Consider the following 21,838-nt stretch of genomic DNA (forward strand, 5'->3'; position numbering starts at 1 on the left):
CTTTTAATGGCAAAACACATAATTTTACTATTTATTTTTAGTATTTGTCAAGGCATAATCAACAAATGAAAATTATATAAATTTATGCTGTACATGATGTTTTGATATATGTATACATTGTGAAATGATTAAATCAAGGTAATTAGCATATCTGTCACCTCACATACTTTTTTTTATGGTGAGAACATTTAAGAGCTACTCTCTTAGCAATTTTCAAACATACAGTACTTTATTATTAACTATAGTCACCATGATGTACAGTAGGTCTCTTAAAGATTTTCATCTTGTCTAACTGAAACTTAATATACTTTGACCAGTATCTCCCCATTCTGTCCTCCTCCAGCCTCTGGCAACCACCATTCTACCCTCTGCTTCTATGAGTTAAATTTTTTTCAATTCCACATATAAATGAGATCATGTAGTATTTCTCATTCTGTGCCTGGCTTCTTTCACTTAGCATAATTCCTTCCAGGTTCATCCATGTTGTCACAAATGACAGGATTTCCTTCTTTCATAAGGCTCAATAGTATTCCACTGTATATGTAGATATATTTTCTATTTTTTCTTTTTTTATAATTTCAACTTTCATTTTAGATTCAGGGGTACATGTGCAGGTTTGTTAATGGGTATATAGCATGATGCTAAGGTTTGAGGTACAAATCCCATCACTAGGTGGTGACACAGTCAGTACCCAATAGGTAGTTTTTCAACCCACACTCCACTCCTTCTCTCCCCACTGAGTAGTCCACAGTGTCTACTATTCCCACTTTTATGTCCATGTGTACTCAACATTTAGCTTCCACTTATAAGTGAGAATATGCAGTATTTGGTTTCCTGTTCCTGTGTTAATTTGCTTAGGAATATGGCCTCCAGCTGCATCCGTGCTGCTGCAAAGATCATGATTTCATTCGTTTTTATGGTTGTACAGTGGTCCATGGTGTACATGTACCACATTTTCTTTATCCAGTCCACCACTGATGGGCAAAGACCAGGTTGATTCTATGTCTTTGCTATTGTAAATGGTGATGCGATAAATATAAAAGTGCCTGTGTCTTTTTGGAAGAACAATTTATTTTCCTTTAGGTATATACCCAGTAATGGGATTGCTGGATCAAATGTTAGCTCTGTTTGAATTTCTTTGATAAATCTCCAAACTACTTTCCACAGTGGCTGATCTAATTTACTTTCCCACCAGCAGTGTATAAGCATTCCCTTTTCTCTGCAACCTCACCAGCATCTATCATTTTCTGACTTTTTAATAACAGCCAATCTGAGTAGCGTGAGATGGTACGTCATTGTGGTTTTGATTCGCATTTCTCCAATGATTAGTGATGCTGAGCTTTTTTTTTCATATGCTTGTTGGCTGTGTGTGTGTCTTCTTTTGAAAAGTGTTCATGGCCTTTGCCCACTTTTGAATGGGGTTTTGTTTTTTGCTTGTTACTTTAAGTTCTTATAGGCTGGATATTAGACCTTTGTCAGATGCATAGTTTCCAAATATTTTCTCCCATTCCATACATTGTCTGTTTTCTTATTTGATAGTTTTCTTTTGATGCACAGAAACTATTTAGTTTAATTAGGTCTTATTTGTCAAGTTTTGTTTTCATTGCAATTGCTTTGGTGTCTTCATCATGATATCTTTGGCCGTGCCTGTGTCCAGAACGGTATTTCCTAGGTTCTCTTCCAGAGTTTTCATAGCTTTAGATTTTACAGTTAAGTCTTTAACCCATCTTGAATTGATTTTTGTATATGGTATAAGGAAGGAGTTCAGTTTCAGTCTTCCGCATATGGTTAACCAGTTACCCCAGCACCGTTTATTAAATGGGGAGTGCTTTCCCCATTGCTTGTTTTTGTTGATTTTGTCAAAGATCAGATGGTTTTAGGTGTGTGACTTTATTTCTTGGCTCTCTAGTCTGTTCCATTTGTCTGTGTGCCTGTTTTGGTACCAGTACCATGTCATTTTGGTTACTGAATCCCTGTAGTATAGTTTGAAGTCAGATAATGTGATGCCTCCAGCTTTGTTCTTTCTGCTTAGGTTTGCTTTTGCTATTCAGGCTCCTTTTTGGTTCCATATGAGTTTATGGAACCAAACTCCCATGTTTATTGTGGCACCATTCACAATAGCCAAGATTTAAAAGCAACCTAAGTGTCCATCAACAGATGAATGGATAATGAAAATGTGGTACTTATATACAATGGAGTACTATTCAGCCACTAAAAAGAAAGAGATCCTGTCATTTGCAATAACATGGTTACAACTGGAGGTCATTTATTTGTGGGATCTAAAAGTCAAAACAATTGAACTAATGCAGATAGAGAGTAGAAGGATGGTCACCAGAGGCTGGGAAGGGTAATACGATGGTTCAGAGGAGAAGTAAAGATAGTTAATGAGTACAAAAAAAAAAATCAAAAGAATAAATAAGACCTAGTATTTAATAGCACAACAGGATGACCATAGTCAATAATAATTTAACTGTACATTTTTAAAGTTAACTAAAAGATTATAACTGGATTGTCTGTAACACAAAGAATAAACGCTTGAGGGGATGGATACTCCATTTTCCATGATGTGATTATTACACATTGCATGTCTGTGTCAAAACATCTCCTGTAGCCCATAAGTATAACACCTAGTATGGCTACAGTAAGTTCTCTAACCAGAAAAGAAATGATTTAACAACAACAATGAAACAGAAATCCTGGAACATCAAAAAGGAAAAAAGAACACAGTAAGAAAAACTATAGGTAAAGACAATAGGCTTCACTTCTCCTGAGTTTTCCAAAGTAGGTATGACACTAGAAAGAAAAATTATAACACAGTCTGATATGATACTAATGTTTGTGTAGGAAATATTTAACACAATTGTAAACAGTGGATGATGTAAAGAGACACAAAGGAAGGCAAAGTTTCATTCAAACTGGTAAAATGACACTAGTAGACTATAAGTTACATATAAATAATGTAGCATCTAGAGAAATCACACACACAAACCTATACTAAAAAGTACACTCAAAAACACAACAGAGGGCAAGCATGGTGGCTCATATCTGTAATCCTAACACTTTGTGAGGCCAAGGCAGGAGGATGGCTTGAGCCCAGAAGTTCAAGACCAGCCTGGGTAACATAATGAGGTCCAGTCTCTACAACAAATAAACAAATTAATTAATTAATTAATTTTTTTAAATGCTAGACATAGTGGTACACATCTGTGGTCCCAGCTACTTGGGAAGCTAAGGTGGGAAGATCACTGGAACCCAGGAGATTGGGGCAGCAGTGAGCCAAGATCACACCACTACAGTCCAGCTGGGCAACAGAGCAAGATCCTATCTCAAAAAACACACCTGAGTGCAGTGGTTCATGCCTGTAATTCCAACACTTTGGGAGGCAGAGGCAGAATTCCTCCAGCCCAGGAGTTCATGACCAACCTGGGCAACATGGCAAAACCCTGCCTCTATAAAAGATAAAAATTAAAGTATTAGCTGGGTGTGGTATAGTCACAGCTACTCAGGAGGCTGAGGTGAGATGATCACTTGAGCCTGGGAGGTCAAGGATGCAGTGAGCCATGAATACACCACTGCACTACAGCCTGGGTGACAGAGTGAGACTCTGTCTCAACAACAACAACAACAACAACAGCAGCAGCAGCAGAACAAACAAACCAAAATGGAGTTCAAAATAAATGTTCAAGTATAACACAGAGGAAGGCATGAAAAAGAAAACAGAAACAAAAAAGTAAAGAATAAACAAAAAATAAAACTTCAAGCTTAAGCCTTAGGATATAAATAATTACCTTAAATGTAAATGGTTTAAATACACCAATGAAAAGATAGAGATCGACAAAGTGGATTTTATAAAACAATACAAGTATATGCTGTTGATAGGAAATTCATTTCAAATATAATGATACAGCCAGGTTCAAAATGAAAGGATGGAAAATGACATATCATCCAAACATTGATCAAAGCAAAGCAGGAATGCCTATATTATCATCAAATAAAGTAGACTTCAGAACAAAGAAAATTATCAAAAACAGAGAAGGTCATTTTACAATGAAATGATCAACCCACCAAGAATGTAAAATAACCCAAAGTAAACAGCAGGAAGGAAATAATAAAGTAAGGACAGACATCAATAAAATTTAAAACAGAAAAACAACAGAGAAAATCAAATAAACAAAGTTTGGGTTTTTTAAAGAGGTAAAATTGACAAATATTTAGCAAATCAAAAAAGATGACACCAAGAAGACATAGCAATAATAAACGTGTATGTACCAAACAACAGAGCTACTAAATATGTGAAGCAAAACGGATAAATCTGAAATAAGAAACAGATAATTCCACAATTATACATAGGGACTTCACCATCCCTCTCTCAATAATTGATAGAACTAATCAATTGTTTCTGTCTAGAAAGAAAATCATAAATCAACAGATAACACCATTAACCAATGAGATTTACTCAATATTTATAAAACACAACACCCAACAGCAGTTGAACACACACTATTTTCAAGCAGCCACAGAACATATACCAAGAAAAAGCATATCCAGGGCCATAAGACAAACTTTAACAAATTTAAAAGAACTGAAATCATACACAGTATGTTCTCCAACCATAATGAAATCAAACTAGAAATCAATAACAGAAAGATAGCAAATGTCCAAACACTTGGAACCTAAACAACACTCTTTTAAATAATTCATGGATCAAATAGGAGCCTAAAGGGAAATTTTATGAAGCCTCGGCAAGATGGTGAGACTCCCATCTCTACAAAAAACAATTTGAAATTAGCTGGCTGTGGTGGTGCACACCTATATTCCCAGCTACTCAAGCAGCTAAGACACGATGATTCTTTGAGTCCAGCATGAGTGAGAAAGCGAGACCTTGTCTCTAAAATAAATAAATAAATAAAAATACAGTGAAGTGTATGAAAATGAAAATACATCATATCAAAACTGATGGGATACAGGTAAAGCAATGCTAGAAGGAAAAATGTATACATTTAACACCTTAAATGTATATATTAGAAAGGAGGACAAATCTCAAATCAATAATCTATGCTCCTATACCACAAGAACCTAGGAAGAAAAAAGTAAAATAACCCAAAGTAAGCAGCAGGACAGAAATAATAAAATAAGGACAGACATCAATAAAATTTAAAACAGAAAAACGGAGAAAATCAAATAAACAAAGTTTGGTTTTTTGAAACCATAAAATTGACAAATATGTAGCAAATCAAAAAAGATGACACAATACCAATATAAAGAATGAACAAGGGAATATCACCATACGTCAGTAAACAATAATAAAAGAAAACAATAGGCCAGGCGTAGTAGCACTTTGGAAGGCTGAGGCTGGCAGATCACTTGAGTCCAGGAGTTCAAGACCAGGCTGGGTGACATGGCAAAACCCTGACAAAAAGTACAAAAAGTGGTGGCATGGTGGCACTCACCTGTAGTTCCAGCTACTCAGGAGGATGAGGTGAGAGGATCACTTAGGAGGTGAAGGTTCCAGTGAACCGAGATCACATCACCGCACTCTAGTCTGAGCAACCTCATATCAAAAAAAAAACAACACAATAGACCGGATGGGGTGGCTCAGGCCTGTAATCCCAGCACTTTGGGAGTCCAAAGTGGGAGGATCACTTGATGCCAGGAGTTTGACACCAGCCCATCTCTACTAAAAATCCAAAAATTTAGCGAGGTGTGGTGCACACCTGTAATCCCAGCTACTCATGAGGCTAACGCATGAGAATCTCTTGAGCCTGGAAGGCGGAGGTTGCAGTGAGCTGAGATCGTGCCACTGCACTCCAGCTGGGTGACAGAACAAGACTCAAGACTCTGCTTAAAAAAAAAAAAAAAAAAAAAGGCACAATAAATTTAACAACTTAGATGAAATAAACCAATTCCTCAAAAAATACAGACGACAACTCACCAATATGACATAGTAATTTACATAGTCAATTGAATTTGCAATTTAAAATCTCCTAGCCTAGAAGGCTTCATTGAAGAATTCTACAAAATATTTGAAGCAGAATTAGCATGAATTCTAAAATCTCTTCCAGAAAATAGATGAGGAGTGAGGTGCTACTTCTCAATTCATTTTAAGAAGCTACTATTACTCTATCAAAACCAGATATAAGACAATAAAAATAAATAAAATCATAGACCAATATCTCTCATAAGTATAGATCAAAAATCCTTAACAATATATCAGCAAATAGAACTCAGAGATAAATAAAAAGAAGTGTATACAACGACCAAGTAAGGTTTATTCCAAAGAGGCAAGGTTCATTCAATGTTCAAAACAATTTCACCAGACTAAATATTTTAAATCACATGATCATATAAAATGATGCATGCATCATAAAAAAATTCACTCTTTCACAATAAAAACTCTCAGAAAATAGGAATAGAGGAAAATTTCCTCAAATTGATAAACAGCATCCACAAAAAAACCTAAAGCTAACATGATACTTAATGAGAAAAGACTGAATGCTTTCCCTCTAAGATCAGGAAAAAGGCAAAGATATCCACTTTTACCAGTCTTAGCATAGTCCTAGATGTTCTAGCCAGTGAAATAAGGAAATAAAAGACATAAAAATTGGAAAAGAATAACTAAAACTCTCTCCATTTGCAGATAACACTACTGTTTACATAGAAAATTCCAAGGAATCTATACAAAAACTCCTAGACTAACAAATGAGTCCAGAAAGATCACAAAGATACAAGGTAAACATGCAAAGATGAATTGCATTTCTATATAATAGAAAATGAAGACACAGACACTGAAATTAAAAATACAATAACATTTAAAATCACTTAAAAAAGAAAATGAATTACTTGCAGATAAATCTAACAAAATATGTGCCAACCTTGTATGCTAAATACAATGCTGAAAGAAATCAAAAGAGATCTCAATAAATGGAAATACATACAATGTTTGTGGATTGGAAGACTCATTAGTAAAGATGTCAATTCTCCTCAAATTGACATATAGATTTAATGCAAATTCTATCAAAATCTCAGCAAGACTTTTTTGATGATATAGAAAAGATTATTCTAAAAACATATAAGGTGGCCGGGCACTGTGGCTTGTGTGTGTAATTCCAGCTACTAGGGAGGCTGAGGTGGAAGAATAGCTTGAGCCAAGAGTTAGAGGCTGCAGTGAGCTAAGATTGCACCACCGCACTCCAGCCTGGGTGACTGGGGGAGACCCCCATCTCTAAAAAATAAATAAATAAAAATTTATAGAAAAATTTATATAAAAAGGCAAAAAAACGTTAGCTAAAACCATTTTGATAAAACAAGATTAAAATATTCTGATAAAGATTAAAGATAAAGAAGAATCAGTCTACCAGTATCAGGATATTATATATAGCTACACTAATAAAGATAGTGGCCTGCTCCATACAAGGAAAAATTGATAAGCTGGACTTCCTCAAAATTAAAAAAACTTTTGATCTGCAAAAGACCCTTTTAAGAGGATAAAAAAACAAGCTACAGAGTGGGAAAAAAATATTTGCAAACCACATATCCAACAATAGACTAGTATCTAGAATAAAGGGGATCTCTATTATTTCTTACAACTGCATGTGAATTCTATAATTATCTCAAAAGTTTAATTGTACTTACTTCTTTATTTCAGAGACAGGGTGCCACTCTGTCACACAGGCTAGAGTACAGTGGCATGACATTGGCTCACTGCAGCCTCAACCTCCTGGGCTCAGGTGATCTTCCCACCTCAGCCTCCCTAGTTAGTTGGGATTATAGTGCATGCCACGATGCCCAGCTAATTTTTGTTTTCTGTAGAGGCCAGAGTCTCGTAATATTGCCTAGGCTGGTCTCAAACTCCTGGGCTCAAGTGATCGTCCTGCTCAGCCTCCCCAAGTGCTGGGATTACAGGTGTGAGCTACCTACCACACCCAGTCAAATTTTAAAAATCAAATAACAAAGTATACCATCAAATCCACATTTATCATTTAAAATGCCTCTAATAATCTATTTTTCTTGGGGTTTCAAGAGCTTTTCTCATTTCACTTTCCTCTTATTTTTGCTACTCCAATGCCAAAAGATCATTGTATACCTCTTCCTTACAAATGTCAAGGAACTCCTTTACCTGACCAAAAACAAAATACTTGGCTAGCTCCATTATTTTTTTCCTTTTTAAAAAATGTGTTCCATAAATACGACTTTCCTTAAATCAAACTCCGTACCAAAAATTTTCATAGCATAAATTTAGTCCAGCCCAATGTCTGCTGTTTTTCTTCACTCATATTGCTTGATAAGACCACATTTCATATGAATATCTTTAGAATTTCATTGTTTATTAGTACCAGAGCTTCCCCAGGAAGTGGAAATTGGTTTGCACTGTGATGATTCTTGCTCGTTTAGATATTTCACTGGACAATGTGTGTTTTAAAATTCTAAGTTACAGGAAGTGGTAGGGAGATACAAAGTCAAGCACAAAGAGGAGGAAAGAAACAAAGGCACAATTTGCAAAGGGAAAAAACATAAAGAAGCAAGTTTTGAAAACCGAGATGTTGACAACAATAAGAAGAAAAAGACTTGGCTGGAATGTGCAACAAGATGTCAGTATGCCACTACACAATATCATAGTACCAAAAGATATGCGTGAGTCACAGAATTTGTCATGTTCCAGGCCTGTGAAAACAAGGTCAAATTGAAAGTCTGTGTTCCTCCACAGCTTTTTAATCAAAAACTACATAATGAAAGAGAGCCTATATTTTAATCCAAATCATCACTTTTGGCAAATGGCCTTCATCATGTATCTAACGTACAATAGAACATTTATTTAGAGTTCTAAACACTGGAAGTGTCTAAATACTGAAATGATAGAACTATTATAAAAGAAGTTCGTTATTGTTGTCGTTGCTTTTGTTTTTGCTTTTATGTAATAATTAATCAATTATCAAACCACAGTAGTAACTGACGGTAAATTCATGCAAGTTCAAAGTGCATGTCAATATGATGATCTTCAAGAATGAATGACAGGTAGGTGTTTTAACAGAGTCCCAGTCCATATGTATTATCATAAATCAAATTAAGGTAATCTAGTTAGTTGCATTGTGATGGTTCTTGCTCCCTTAAATGTTTCACTGGGTAATGTATATTTTAAAGCTCTAACAGGTTTGCAGGTATGCAATTTATGTTACATGCTTAAATTTCTTTCATCAAATCATTGTCCTCTTGGGAGTTAACAGATCACAATTTTTTTAAAAAATTATAATTCTGCCGGGCACGGTGGCTCACGCCTGTGATCCCAGCACTTTGGGAGGCCGAAGCGAGTGGATCACGAGGTCAGGAGATCGAGACCATCCTGGCTAACACGGTGAAACCCCGTCTCTACTAAAAATACAAAAAATTAGCCAGGCGTGGTGGCAGGCGCCAGTAGTCCCAGCTGCTCGGAAGGCTGAGGCAGGAGAATGGCGTGAATCCGGGAGGCGGAGCTTGCAGTGAGCCGAGATCGCACCACTGCACTCCAGCCTGGGAGACAGAGCGAGACTCCGCCTCAAAAAAAATAAAATAAAATAAAATGTCTTTGTTTACTGATACCTCTTTATGACTAAAATAATAAAGAGGCAGGTTTGAATCTTTCATTTCTTAAAAACAATGGTGTATTTACCAATCACAACTAATTCCACTGCACATACTCGTCATGCATTTAAGCAACATATAACCATCAAAGGTTTTTTACCCTGGGCGCCCAAATATCAAAAAGAAAAAAATCCGGGCCGGGTACGGTGGCTCCCGCCTGTAATCCTAGCACTTTGGGAGGCGAGGCAGGCAGATGGCTTGAGCCCAGGAGTTCGACAGCAGCCTGGACAACACGGTGAAACCCCGTCTCAAACAAAAATACAAAAAATTAGCTGGACGTGGTGTCGCGCACCTGTAGTCCCAGCTACTCAGGAGGCTAAGGTGAGAGGATCGCTTGAGCCCAGGAGGTGGAGGTTGCAGTGAGCCAAGATTGCCCCACTGCACTCTAGCCAGGACAAGAGAGGGAGAGACCCTGTTTCAAAAAAAAAAGAGAAAAAAGAAAATATCCCCCTTATAGAAAAATAAGCAAAAGACATACACAAAAGCCCTTAAACATATTATTGTGAGATTTTCAGCCTCACTCACAATAAGAAAAATAAAAACTACACTGAAACACTATTTATCACTTATCATATTGACAAAAGCCCAAAAGTCTTTGGGTTGTTGAAAAGCTATGGAGAACTTTATTGAAAGACCTATAAAGAAATGAGCAATCTCATAGACTGCTAGAGGGAGAACAAAATGGTATAGCTTCTAAAGTGGGCAATACCTACCAAATTCCAGATACATTCATCATTTTACTTAGCAATCTTACTTCTGGGAATCTGTCCTATAGATACAGTATGAAATGTACAATAGGCCGAGCGCAGTGGCTCAGGCCTGTAATCCCAGCACTTTGGGAGGCCGAGGCGGTCGGATCATTTGAGGTCAGGAGCTCAAAACCAGCCTGGCCAACATGGTGAAACCCCTTCTCTACTAAAAATACAAAAATCAGCCGGGCGTGGTGATGGCCACCTGTAATCCCAGCTACTCGCCAGGGTGAGGCAGGAGAATCGCTTGAGCCTGGGGGGCGGAGGTTGCAGTAAGCAGAGATTGCACCACTGCACTCCACTCTGGAAGACAGCAAGACTCTGTCTCAAAAACAAAACAAATAAAAAAAGAAATGTGCAATAAAAAATGACCAATATTCAAGGCTATCCCTTCCTGCATTATTTTTTCTGGCAAAAGGCTGGAAATAATCCAAATATCCAGAAACAGAGAACTAGTTTAATAAACCATGGTATATTTACATAATGGAATACAATGTAGCTATTTAAAAAAAATAAGGAAAACCTCTGTATACCGATATGGACAAATCTCCAAAATACATGTATAACTAAAAAAACTAAGCTGCAGAAGTCTATACAATAACACTATTTTGTAAAAAGGAGAAAATAAGATAATATATGCTCCTATTTGCATAAGAAAGCAATGGAAGAATAAACAACAAACGAATAAAATAGGGAAGTAGAAGGAATGAGACAAAAAATATTTGTTAGATCTATGGTTCATATCCTTTTCTTTCCACTTTTTAAATAAAATATTTCAAACCCGCACAAGATAATTTACCTATATCATTTTTTATTTTCAAAATTACAGTAGATAAGATTTCCAGGAGCTCAGGTTCCTCAGAATTACATATTTTATCTGATGATAACTAATAAACTCTTGAAATTTAATACAGGAATATTTAGCAAATGCTACACTCTCATTTAATTTCTCTCTATGGCTACTAATTTTTCTGTGGTGTGAATCTAATCAATCAGATAACAAATCAGCATAACCTCCACTGGAAGAGCTTCAATGAAAATTTTTGTCTATTTAACTCAAACAAAATCAAACACAGAGCCCATTGCTAGCTAACTGAACCAAATCAACATTGTCTTATTAGCCACAGATTCTTCACAATTTTTTCATTTTTCCAGTTTGCTTGATAACTCAATGAGGACATTTTTTAAAAACAAATTTCTCTTTATCAAACCACAAAAAAATTTATTCTCCTATTCCATATCGTAATGAACTTATTTAACATTATCCACCCCTTTTTACCCAAATGTACAATTTCAACTTTTTGCTAAAAAAGCTTTTTTTATATAACATGCACTCAGATCATAATGCTTTCATTATCAGAGTTACTATTCTTAAACTTGCAAACTTTTGACAACACTACAAAGAACACTGAGGAATGACAGGCTTTTTTTAAATTATTTTAGATTACACTTTTAACTGATGAAGAGAAAGAAGAACTATAAAGTTATATGTAGTTATAAAAAACATTTCTGATATGTAGAGGCTTTTGAAATTTTCATTAGTTTTATTTTCTCTCAAAAGGAAGTCATATTTTTAAGACAGTTAATCTGCAAATCAGTTAATTAATTCCCAGATAATTAACAGTTGGTGATACAATTTTTTAATTCTTCTATTCATTCAACAAATATTTACTGAGCACCAACTATATGCCAGGCACCCTTTGGGTTCCCAGGATACAGCAGCAAACAAAAGAAACAAAATCCCTTCCCTCTTTGAACAGACATTCTAACAGGGTAAACAATCAAAAATAAATACGTCAGGTTGTAATAAGTTATTCCAAGAAAAGTAAAGTTCCTCCCTTCATTGTTCCCTATCCCAATAATTGGCATCACCATCATCTGATTGCTTAGGCCAAGAGCCTTGGAATCATCCTTGATCCTCTCTTTAATTCCCATAACTAATCCATCGTTTTGGCACTACTTTCAAAACATATTCTAAACGCAGCTACTTCTCATCACCTCCTCCCTATTACCATATCGCATGCCATAACCATCTCTTGCCTCTTATTACTGCAAACATCCCCTAACTTGTTACCCTGTTTCCTCTCTTACTCTGTCGCCACACAGCAGCCAGAACATTCCTTGTTTGTTTGTTGTTGTTGTCTTGTTTTTGAGACAGAGTCTCGCTCTGTCGCCCAGGCTGGAGTGCAGTGGTGTGATCTCCACTCACTGCAACCTCTACCTCCTGGGTTCAAGTGATTCTCCTGCCTTAGCCTCCTGAGTAGCTGGGATTACAGGCGCCCGCCACCACGCCAGGCTAATTTTTGTTTTGTTTTGTTTTGTTTTCTTTTGAGACGAGTCTCGCTCTGTCTCCCAGGCTCAAGGGCAGTGGCGGGATCTCGGCTCGCTGCAAGCTCCGCCTCCCGGGTTCACATCATTCTCCTGCCTCAGCCTCCCAAGTAGCTGGGACTACAGGTGCCCGCCACCAGGCCCAGCTAATTATTTTTTTATATTTTTAGTAGAGATGGGGTTTCACCCTGTTAGCCAGGATGGTCTCGATCTCCTGACCTCGTGATCCGCCCGCCTCGGCCTCCCAAAGTTCTGGAATTACAGGCGTGAGCCACTGTGCCAGGCCATTTTTGTATTTTTAGTACAGACAGGGTTTCACCATGTTGGCCAGGCTGGTCTTGAACTCCTGGCCTCAAGTGATCTGCCCTCCTTGGCCTCCCAAAGTGCAGAGATTGCAGGCATGAGCCACTGTACCTGGCCACATTCCTTGTTTAATCTAAGTGACCACATGTCACTTTCCTGCTCAAAACTCTCCTGTACTTTCCCATAATGCTCAGAATAAAAACTCTCCTGTACCTTTCCATAACACTTAGAATAAAATCAAAGTCTCTTTCTTAGTCTACATGACCTGGACTCTGACTACTTTCTTACCACCACTTCCCACCATTATCCTTTGCCTGAGGGCCTTGGCACTTACTGTCCCCTTTGTATGGAAGGTATTTCCCTCACAGAGAGCCATATGGCTTGTTGCTTCACTCTATTCAAACCTTTGCCAAAGCTACCTTTCCTAACCCCCTAATTGAAAGCAATAACCCAGTCATTATGTAACATTAATCCCTAAATAGCATTACATTATATATTTATTCATTTATTCTGTAAGTGCCCACTCCGGACTCTGTAAGCTCTATAAGGATAGGGACTTGTCTATATTGCTGCCTGCTGTACCCCAGAGCCTGGAAGAGTATCTGGCACATAGACATTGCTCAATATTGAATGAATATATGAATGAACCAATTCATTAATAAAGCCACTAAAGTGACATCATTATAATGTATAAACCTGTATATAACATGTTAACTGAAAAAGCAAGATAATCATCTAATATTTAATATAATAAAATGCATATGAAAAAAGTTAAAAGGAAATATAAAAATATAAAAGTGGTGGAAAGGTAATAGAATTAAGTTATTTGTTGTTGTCTGTTTCTTAAGTCATTCTATTACATTTATAATTAAAATATAAAAATGTTATTTTTAAAAGGGCACTACTATTAAAAAATAAGCATGAGCAATGGGAATGTTCTTCCCCTCAGTTATTGTCAAGGACGGAGTATATCACAATCACCTGAAAGGCTTTTATATATTTATTTCCTATCTCATCCTCCATTCTCTGCTCCATCCCAAAATAACCCCTCCCAGGATTGACTATTGATAAGCATTATATCCCTTAGATATGTGGGAGCAGGAAAAGGAAACAAAAAAAATACGCTAACCACTAAACTAACAAAACTCAAAAAATAGAAACACTTAAGTCCACATAGCAAACCCAAGGGTAAAGGTGGAAGATGACTCACACTTGAGTGACCAATGCCTAGCAGGTACTATGGCACCCCATCTACATTGGAGGAAGAGTATGAAAAGAAAAAAGAGAGAGAGAGAGAGAAAGCATCATTCATGGTACCTGCTAGGCAGTAGTCCTAGCTTGGTACCTTGCATTGTACCATGATGGATGCTTTATCTTCATTTTTCTCATCACTTTTGAGATGAGAAAAAATTGCCCACTTGAATGGTAAGTTTCTTATAAAAATAAATTGATTTAATTTATTAAAGAGAGCCGTGGACCTATAATGAGAAAGTGTCACGAACCAAGGACTATGATTAACTGATCTCTGTAAAAATGAATTAATGGGAGGGGGTGCTGGATAGAAAAATAAGAGCCATGTGGTCAAAGGCACAGAAGTAGTAAGTGGATGCCACATCCCCATATTTAATTATCAAATGACCTTAAATAAAATAGCCTTTTGAAAATATCCCCCTCAATTTGTTTCTTGTAAGAGTTAGCTTTATAAACAAACAACTTAAAAAAGCAAGACAGAAAATTATTCCTACACCCATAAGTAAAGCTTTGTAACAATAAAATATATAGGGCAAAGTTCTAGAAGGAAAAGCACCAAAACAACAGCAGTTGTGTTATAGAATTAGAAGTAATTTTTAATCTAGTTTCCAAATTCCATATGTTAACATACTGTTTTAACTGTAAAAAAGGTAACACTGTATCATTAATATACTTTATGTTACATAAGACTGGGTAGTATAACACAAAATAATTCCAGAAGACAATAATCAGTCCCTAAAGTTCTTTACCAAGATCAAATATAGCAATCAAATCATTCTTATGATACAGGAATTGAGCTAAAAAGAGAAAAACTTTCGCTGAAAACTAGAGCAAACTTCCCTGGGTGAGAATACTAAATGAAGGAAGTTAGGCTAGCTAGCAAAAATCACATAAACTCAATAACAGGGTTTTCAATGTTACATTTCTGCCACAAATAAGGAACATAAATCATGATAAGGAATTCAAAATAAATCAACCAGGAATCTGGGGTTTTTTTTAAAAAAAAAAAAGATAGCAGTCAACAAATGGTGTTGGAACAACTGGATATCTACATGCCAAAGAATGAAACGGGACACTCTTCCTTACATCGTAAACAAAAATTAACTCAAAATGAATCACAGATCTAAATGTAAAAGATAAAATTATATAACACTTAGAAAAAACATAGGAGCAAATCTTCATGATCATGCATTACACAAAAGTTTCCTAAATACAACATCAAAAGCATGAAACAAAATAAGAAAAAAAATGATAACTGGACTTAATTTAAATTAAAAACTTTTGTGCAGCAAAAGCGAAGAACATGAAAGATATCAAAAAATGGAAAAGACAAATCACAGAATAGGATATAGTATTACAAATCATATATCTGATAACAGGACATATTCAGAATACACAGAGAACTCCTACAACTCAACCAAAAAAAAAAAAAAAAAAAAGCAAATAACCCAATTTAAAAATGGGCAAAGGATCCAAAAAGGATAAACAATGACCAATAAGCACATGAAAAGAACAGCTATTACGGGAATGCAAATCAAAACTACAATGAAATGCAACTTCACACCCACAAGGATGGCAAAGTAAAAAAGATGATAACAAGTGTTGACAAGGATGTGGAAAAATTGGAACCCTGATACATTGCTATAGGAATGTAAAATGGCGCACGCACTTTGGAAAAACAGTCTAGCAGTTCCTCATAATGTTAAACATAGAGTTACCTTACAGCCTAGAAATTCCACTCCTAGGTACATACTCAACAAAAATGAAAACATATGTCTATACAAAAACTAGTATACAAATGGCCATGGCAGCATTGTTCCACAGCCCCAAAATGGAAACAACCTAAATGTCCATCAACTGATGAACAAATAAAATGTGGTACATCCACACAATGGAATATTATTCATCGATAAAAAGAAATTAAGTACTGATACATGCATGCTACCACATAGATGAACCTTAAAAACATTTAGTTACCAAAAAACACATATTGTTTGATTCCATTTATACAAAATGTCCAGATGTCCAGAACAGCCAAACCCATAAAGAAAAGTAGTGATTGCCTAGGGAGAGAGAGGGAACAGAATGAAGAGACCACTAATGGGTACAGGGTTTCTTTTTGAGTAATGAAAATTTTCTAAAATTAGGTTGTGGTGATTGCTGCACAACTCTGTGAATATACATACCCAAAACCATTTAATTGTACACTTTAAATGGGTAAATTGTATGATACATGAATTATATCTCAATATAGTTGTTTTTTTTAATGGCAATATATTTCACTATTAAATTTTAAGTTTGAAAACAAAATCTTAAACAACAATTAGACTGAATGTTAATTGCTATTACCCAGAGTACAAAGTGAAGAAATGACTTCTACTGAGTAAGTGATATAAAGGAAAAGTAGAGATATAGGGATGAGATTTGAAAAATGAAAACAGGGAGCTATTGTTCATAAATGATTTGTCATCAGAATTTTAGTATTTATAACACAAAGCAGGAATGAACATTATTTTAAAAACAGGACAGGCAGGCTTTAACATCTTATAGGCCTCTTTCCAAAATTAGGACTCACAGATAACAAAATAATTTTTAAGGTAAAGACAAAGAGAGAGATAGCTACTTTCCCAAAAGAGTTTGCTAGGCAACACCCTCTTTATGTGTGGATATGCTTGGGCCTTTCAGAATTACAATGAAAAAGAAGAGGTGGTACACCCTTATGATATATGGGAATCTACCAACATTGCATGTACAGCTCAAAACCAAAATAATAATAGTAATATAATGAAAAAGTCAAGCCACTGTGACTCCTCAAACAAAACGGAGTAAGACTGGAAAAAATAATCCAGTATCATTGCAAAGAAAGAAAGCAAGTAATGATACACAAATAATAGCTGGCAAAGGAAAGAGTCTGGTTAGGCAATATAGCCAAGTGGATTTTTTTTGAAGAGCAGGTATTTTAGGGATGGATATACTAATCTAACATCTGCTCTCAATTTACTTTCTCTGTTCGTTAGTTTCTCTTCAGCTAGAAAACCTATCTCAGGAACAGTTAAGAATCTGGTGCCTTTACAATGTTACCTCAAAAGATGAAGAAAGAGGAAAGACATACTATGAAGAGGAAAAGTACAAGATTTACAATTGAGAGTAGTTAAGGCAAGAGAGCTACTGCCTTAATCAAACCTGTTTAATGATAGTGATGAAAAACAGGAGATAATGACAATAGAGGCACATCCCAAGTAAGGCATGGGATCTAAAACATCAAGTCTGTGCATGCTGCTGCCTCTGAACGGGATAAGGAAAAAAGGTGAGATCATCCCCTGTGAATAGGGGTAGGGACAGCTAGACTAAAGACAAAGACAGTGGGTACTCCTTGTATTATAGGATATTCAAGTAAATGAACCCTGGGTCTGATAGTAACATTTAGTGTAATCTGCTAAAAAAAAAAAAAAAAAAAAAAAAAAGTTGAGACCAAAAATGATAAGCCCATAATAATCATACAGGAAGTCAAGAAAAGCAAGTAAAACTGGTAACGAGTCTCAAAGTTTCTTTTTTTACAGTGTCCCCTTAGGGCAAAAGATCTCTTAATCCATCTACCTACACAAAACCCCACTTTTCAGTGGAAAAAACTCAGTAATAACAATGAAACAAGTTTTAGGGAGACTGGGTAACTTATATTTAAACTGTAATATATATACAGTTGACCCCCTGTATCTGCAGATTCAACCAACCTCTCAAATCAAAGTTTTAAGAAAAAACAAAAAAAGGACAGCGGCCGGGTGCAGTGGCTAACGCCTGTAATCCCAGCACTTTAGGAGGCTAAAGCAGGTGGATTGCTTGAACCCAGAAATTCAAGACCAGCCTGGGCAACATGATGAAACCCCATCTCTATATAAAATATAAAAAATTAGCCAGGTGTGGTGGCACACGCCTGTAGTCCCAGCTACTCAGGAGGCTGAGGTGGGAGAATCACCAGGAGGTCGAGGCTGCAGTGAGCAGTGATTGCACTGATTGTGCCACTGCACTCTAGCCTGAGCAACAGAGTGAGACCCTGCCCCCCCCCCAAAAAAAAAGGATGGTTGCATCTGCACTAAACTTGCTACAGACATTTGTCTTGTCATTATTACCTAAACAATACAGTATAACATATATTTACATGATATTTACATTATATTAGGTATTATAAGTAATCTAGAGATGATTTGAAGTATAGAGGAAAATGTGTGTAGGATCATTAAGAGCTGAAGAAAATGGGAATTGAGAAAAGCACAATGGTCCTGATCATAAGGCAATGGGGGTTGGTGGAGAGACAGGCAACTGTGTGGAAGAACTGGTCCCAAAAAGGGAGCTAAAAATCACTTTAAGGGACAAAGGGGCCAGGCACGGTGGCTCATGCCTGTAATCCCAACACTTTGGGAGGCTGGGGTGGGAGGATCCTTTGACCCCAAAAGTTTGAGACCAGCCTGGGCAACATGGCAAAATCCCATCTCTACAAAAAGTTTAAAACTTAGCCAGGTGTGGTGGTAGTGCACAGCTGTAGTCCCAGCTACTCGGGAGGCTTAGGTGGGAGGAGCTGAACTCAGGAGGTCAAGGCTGCAGTGAGCTACAATCACATCGCTGCACTGCAGCCTAGGAGACAAAAGGAGACCCCGTCTCAATATATGAATATTAGGTTGGTGCAAAAGTAATTGCGGTTTTTGCCATTACTTTTAATAAATAAAGAGACAAAAGGCAAACTACTAAGGATAGTTATGACCAGGGGTGGTACTGGCAGAAATGTGCTAACAATGTGTCCTGGAGAAGGAAGCTGTGCAAGTGGAGAGGAGGAGTAGTTTCCAGCCTGCCCTCCAATTAGTCTTTCCTGAGTCAACTCACCCCAAGAAAACGCAAGCAGTGAGTAATAACTTTTCTGATGGGAGGGGCAGTGACCCAAGACTGTGCAAGAAGAGTAGGATAGGTATCTATGTATTGGCTGCATGATCAGAATGCATAACAGTAAGGGATAAGGAAGAGTTCGTCTAGGACACCAGTAACATGAGGGGAAGGGGGAAAGTAGTTCAAAACTGGGCTTAGTGAGTAATTATCAACAGGAAGTACGGGTAGCCGGTAATCCCCAGCTGAGGCAGAACAGTGGTTAAGTGTCTGGGTCCAGGCTATCCGAGTAGGAATCTGAGTCCCCCACTTTATTTTCTCTGTGATCTTGGGCAAGTCACTTAACCTATCTGTGCCCCATCTGTAAAAGGAGAGTAATAGAACCTACCTAATATGGTTGTTTTGTGGCTTAAATAAGTTTCATTTGTAAATCACTTTATACGACGTCTTGGACTTTATGTAACAAGTGCTACCTAAATTTGTTAAATAAGTTGAGGTAAGTCGGGATCTCTTTTGACATCTCCAAATAAAATTCAGATGTGCGTGCAAAAAAATGATAACTGGGGGGCGGCAGCAGGGTCAATTTTCCCCAGCGATGAGGAGGCTGCACCGTGGGCGAGGGTCGTCCTCGTAACAGGGAGGCAGGGATAAAGGAGCAGCGGCTCCCAGGAGAGGGGCGCGGGTTGGGGGAACTTCCATCCAGGCCTAGGATTTCCAGGGAATGGTTTCTGAGAAGTGGCTGTGATTCTGAGGCAAGACTTTGATTTCGAGCACCAGACCATGGAGTGAAATTCTGTGTTGTCTGAAGAGCAGGACTCCTGTCTAGGGCAGGACGGAGTTGGAGACGGAGGGAGAAGGGTGATGTCCCCAGGGGAAGATCTGCCGGGAGCCACCACCTTCTGTCGGGCGCCCTCTCGTTCCCCAGCGCCAGACCAGCCTCGGAGGGAGAACGAAGGCTGCTCCTGCCCCGAGGGAGGCAGCAGGAGCCTCCTGAGTCACTGGGCTGTAGGGCGCCGGGAAGGGACCCCGCGTCGGGGCTGCGAAGGGAGACCCGCCTCGCCCGGGATGCAGGGTCTCTCCGAAGGGAGGGGCCGGCGCCGGACCTGCGGACAGCCGGCCGGAGGCCCGACCCAGAGGAGCCTCCCCCGTCCCGCCCGTTCCCGCCCCTCGGTGGTCCCGGCACCCGGGGTACCTGAGCGTGGGCCCGATGCAGGCCGTGTCAGTGCTCTCGATCTCTCGCAGAATCCGCTCGTGCTCTGCCGCTGTCTCCAGGCTCTCCGCCTCCGCCATTTTACCCCGCTCCATAGACTGGGGGCGACCCGCAGCGCGTCCCCTCCGTCGGCTCGGCTCACCTTTTCTCTGCCCCACAATCCCGCTCCCACCACAGGCTCCACAGCCACCCCAGCCTCTGGCTACCCGCAGGCCGACCCCTCCCTCAGGCTCGACACGCCCCCCTTGCGTCACCGCGTCCGTCGGCGTTCTGCGCAATGTCCGCTGGGATTTGTAGTTCTCTGGGAAATGCTAGGTTGGATTCCGTTCATTCATACATTGAATCCGCAAATACTTGTTGAAAGCCAACTGTAAGCTAAAAACAGTTAACGACACTGCGTAAACAGTGATGATCAAGTCAGGCAGTGGCACTAAACCTACAAATTCTTGTTTACCACCTTTGCCACAAAGTGCAAAGCCTCCGTCGGCGCGAATAATAAAGTCTAACTTAATGTCTGACAGAGGCCTTACAATCTAGTGGGGGAGACACGGGGAGCTGGAGAATTCAAAACTGTGAGCTATAAGCCAGTTCCGATAATGGAGTTCAGAGATCTCTTCTGGTTGCCAAGGCTTCATAAAGACACTGGGTTTCGGAGGTTAAAAGGCATAACTGGAAGGTGTGAGGAGAATCCAGACAGCCAGAAAGAATTTCATTTGCACTGATGTGTAAAGTAGTAGTAAGGGATGGGTCTGGAAAGGTTCGTTAGAGAGAAATTACGAGGAGCCTTAAATACTGAGCTGAGAAATGTGTACTTTGTTCTAATGGTTCCACTGATCCAACAACCAACTGCAACAGAAGCACTTGGAAACATTTTTTTTTTTAATACAGACTGACTGACAGTCATACATCTGGAGATTCTGATCCAGGCATCTGCATTTCATGAACTCCTCAGTTACAATTTAAAAATCAGATTTATTAATCATTGCTTGAGTTTTTACGTAACACAGTGAATGGGAAGCCACTGAAAGTTTTTTTGTTTTGTTTTGTTTTGTTTTGTTTTTTGAGACGGAGTCTTGCTCTGTTGCCCAGGCTGGAGTGCAGTGGTGCGATCTCGGCTCACCGCAAGCTCCGCCTCCCAGGTTCATGCCAATCTCCTGCCTCAGCCTCCTGAATAGCTGGGACTACAGGCGCCCGCCACCACGCCCAGCTAATTTTTTTTTTTTTTTTTTTTTTTTTTTTTAGACGGAGTCTCGCTCTGTCGCCCAGGCTGGAGTGCAGTGGCAGGATCTCGGCTCACCGCAAGCTCCACCTCCCGGGTTCACGCCATTCTCCTACCTCAGCCTCCCGAGTAGCTGGGACTACAGGTGACCGCCACCACGCCCAGCTAATTTTTTGTATTTTTAGTAGAGACGGGGTTTCACTGTGTTAGCCAGGATGGTCTCGATCTCCTGACCTCATGATCCGCCCACCTCGGCCTCCCAAAGTGCTGGGATTACAGATGCAGGTTTTT

General features: G+C 38.5%; 1 protein-coding gene across 6 annotated transcripts in view; it reads right to left on the reverse strand.

Annotated features, from left to right (window-relative positions):
• The window catches only part of EXOC6B (exocyst complex component 6B), a 652,095-nt gene extending 631,540 nt beyond the window's left edge, over positions 1-20,555 (reverse strand). For all 6 annotated transcript variants that reach the window (XM_030828178.1, XM_030828177.1, XM_030828176.1 and 3 more), the window contains exon 1: positions 20,311-20,555. In XM_030828178.1, the coding sequence (XP_030684038.1) occupies positions 20,311-20,423 (113 nt within the window). In that variant the 5' untranslated portion in view covers positions 20,424-20,555. The remainder of the gene's footprint in view (positions 1-20,310) is intronic.
• Between the last annotated feature and the right edge of the window lie 1,283 nt (positions 20,556-21,838).

Source organism: Nomascus leucogenys, chromosome 14 (genome assembly GCF_006542625.1).
Source record: "Nomascus leucogenys isolate Asia chromosome 14, Asia_NLE_v1, whole genome shotgun sequence".
Classification (NCBI taxonomy): Eukaryota; Metazoa; Chordata; class Mammalia; order Primates; family Hylobatidae; genus Nomascus; species Nomascus leucogenys.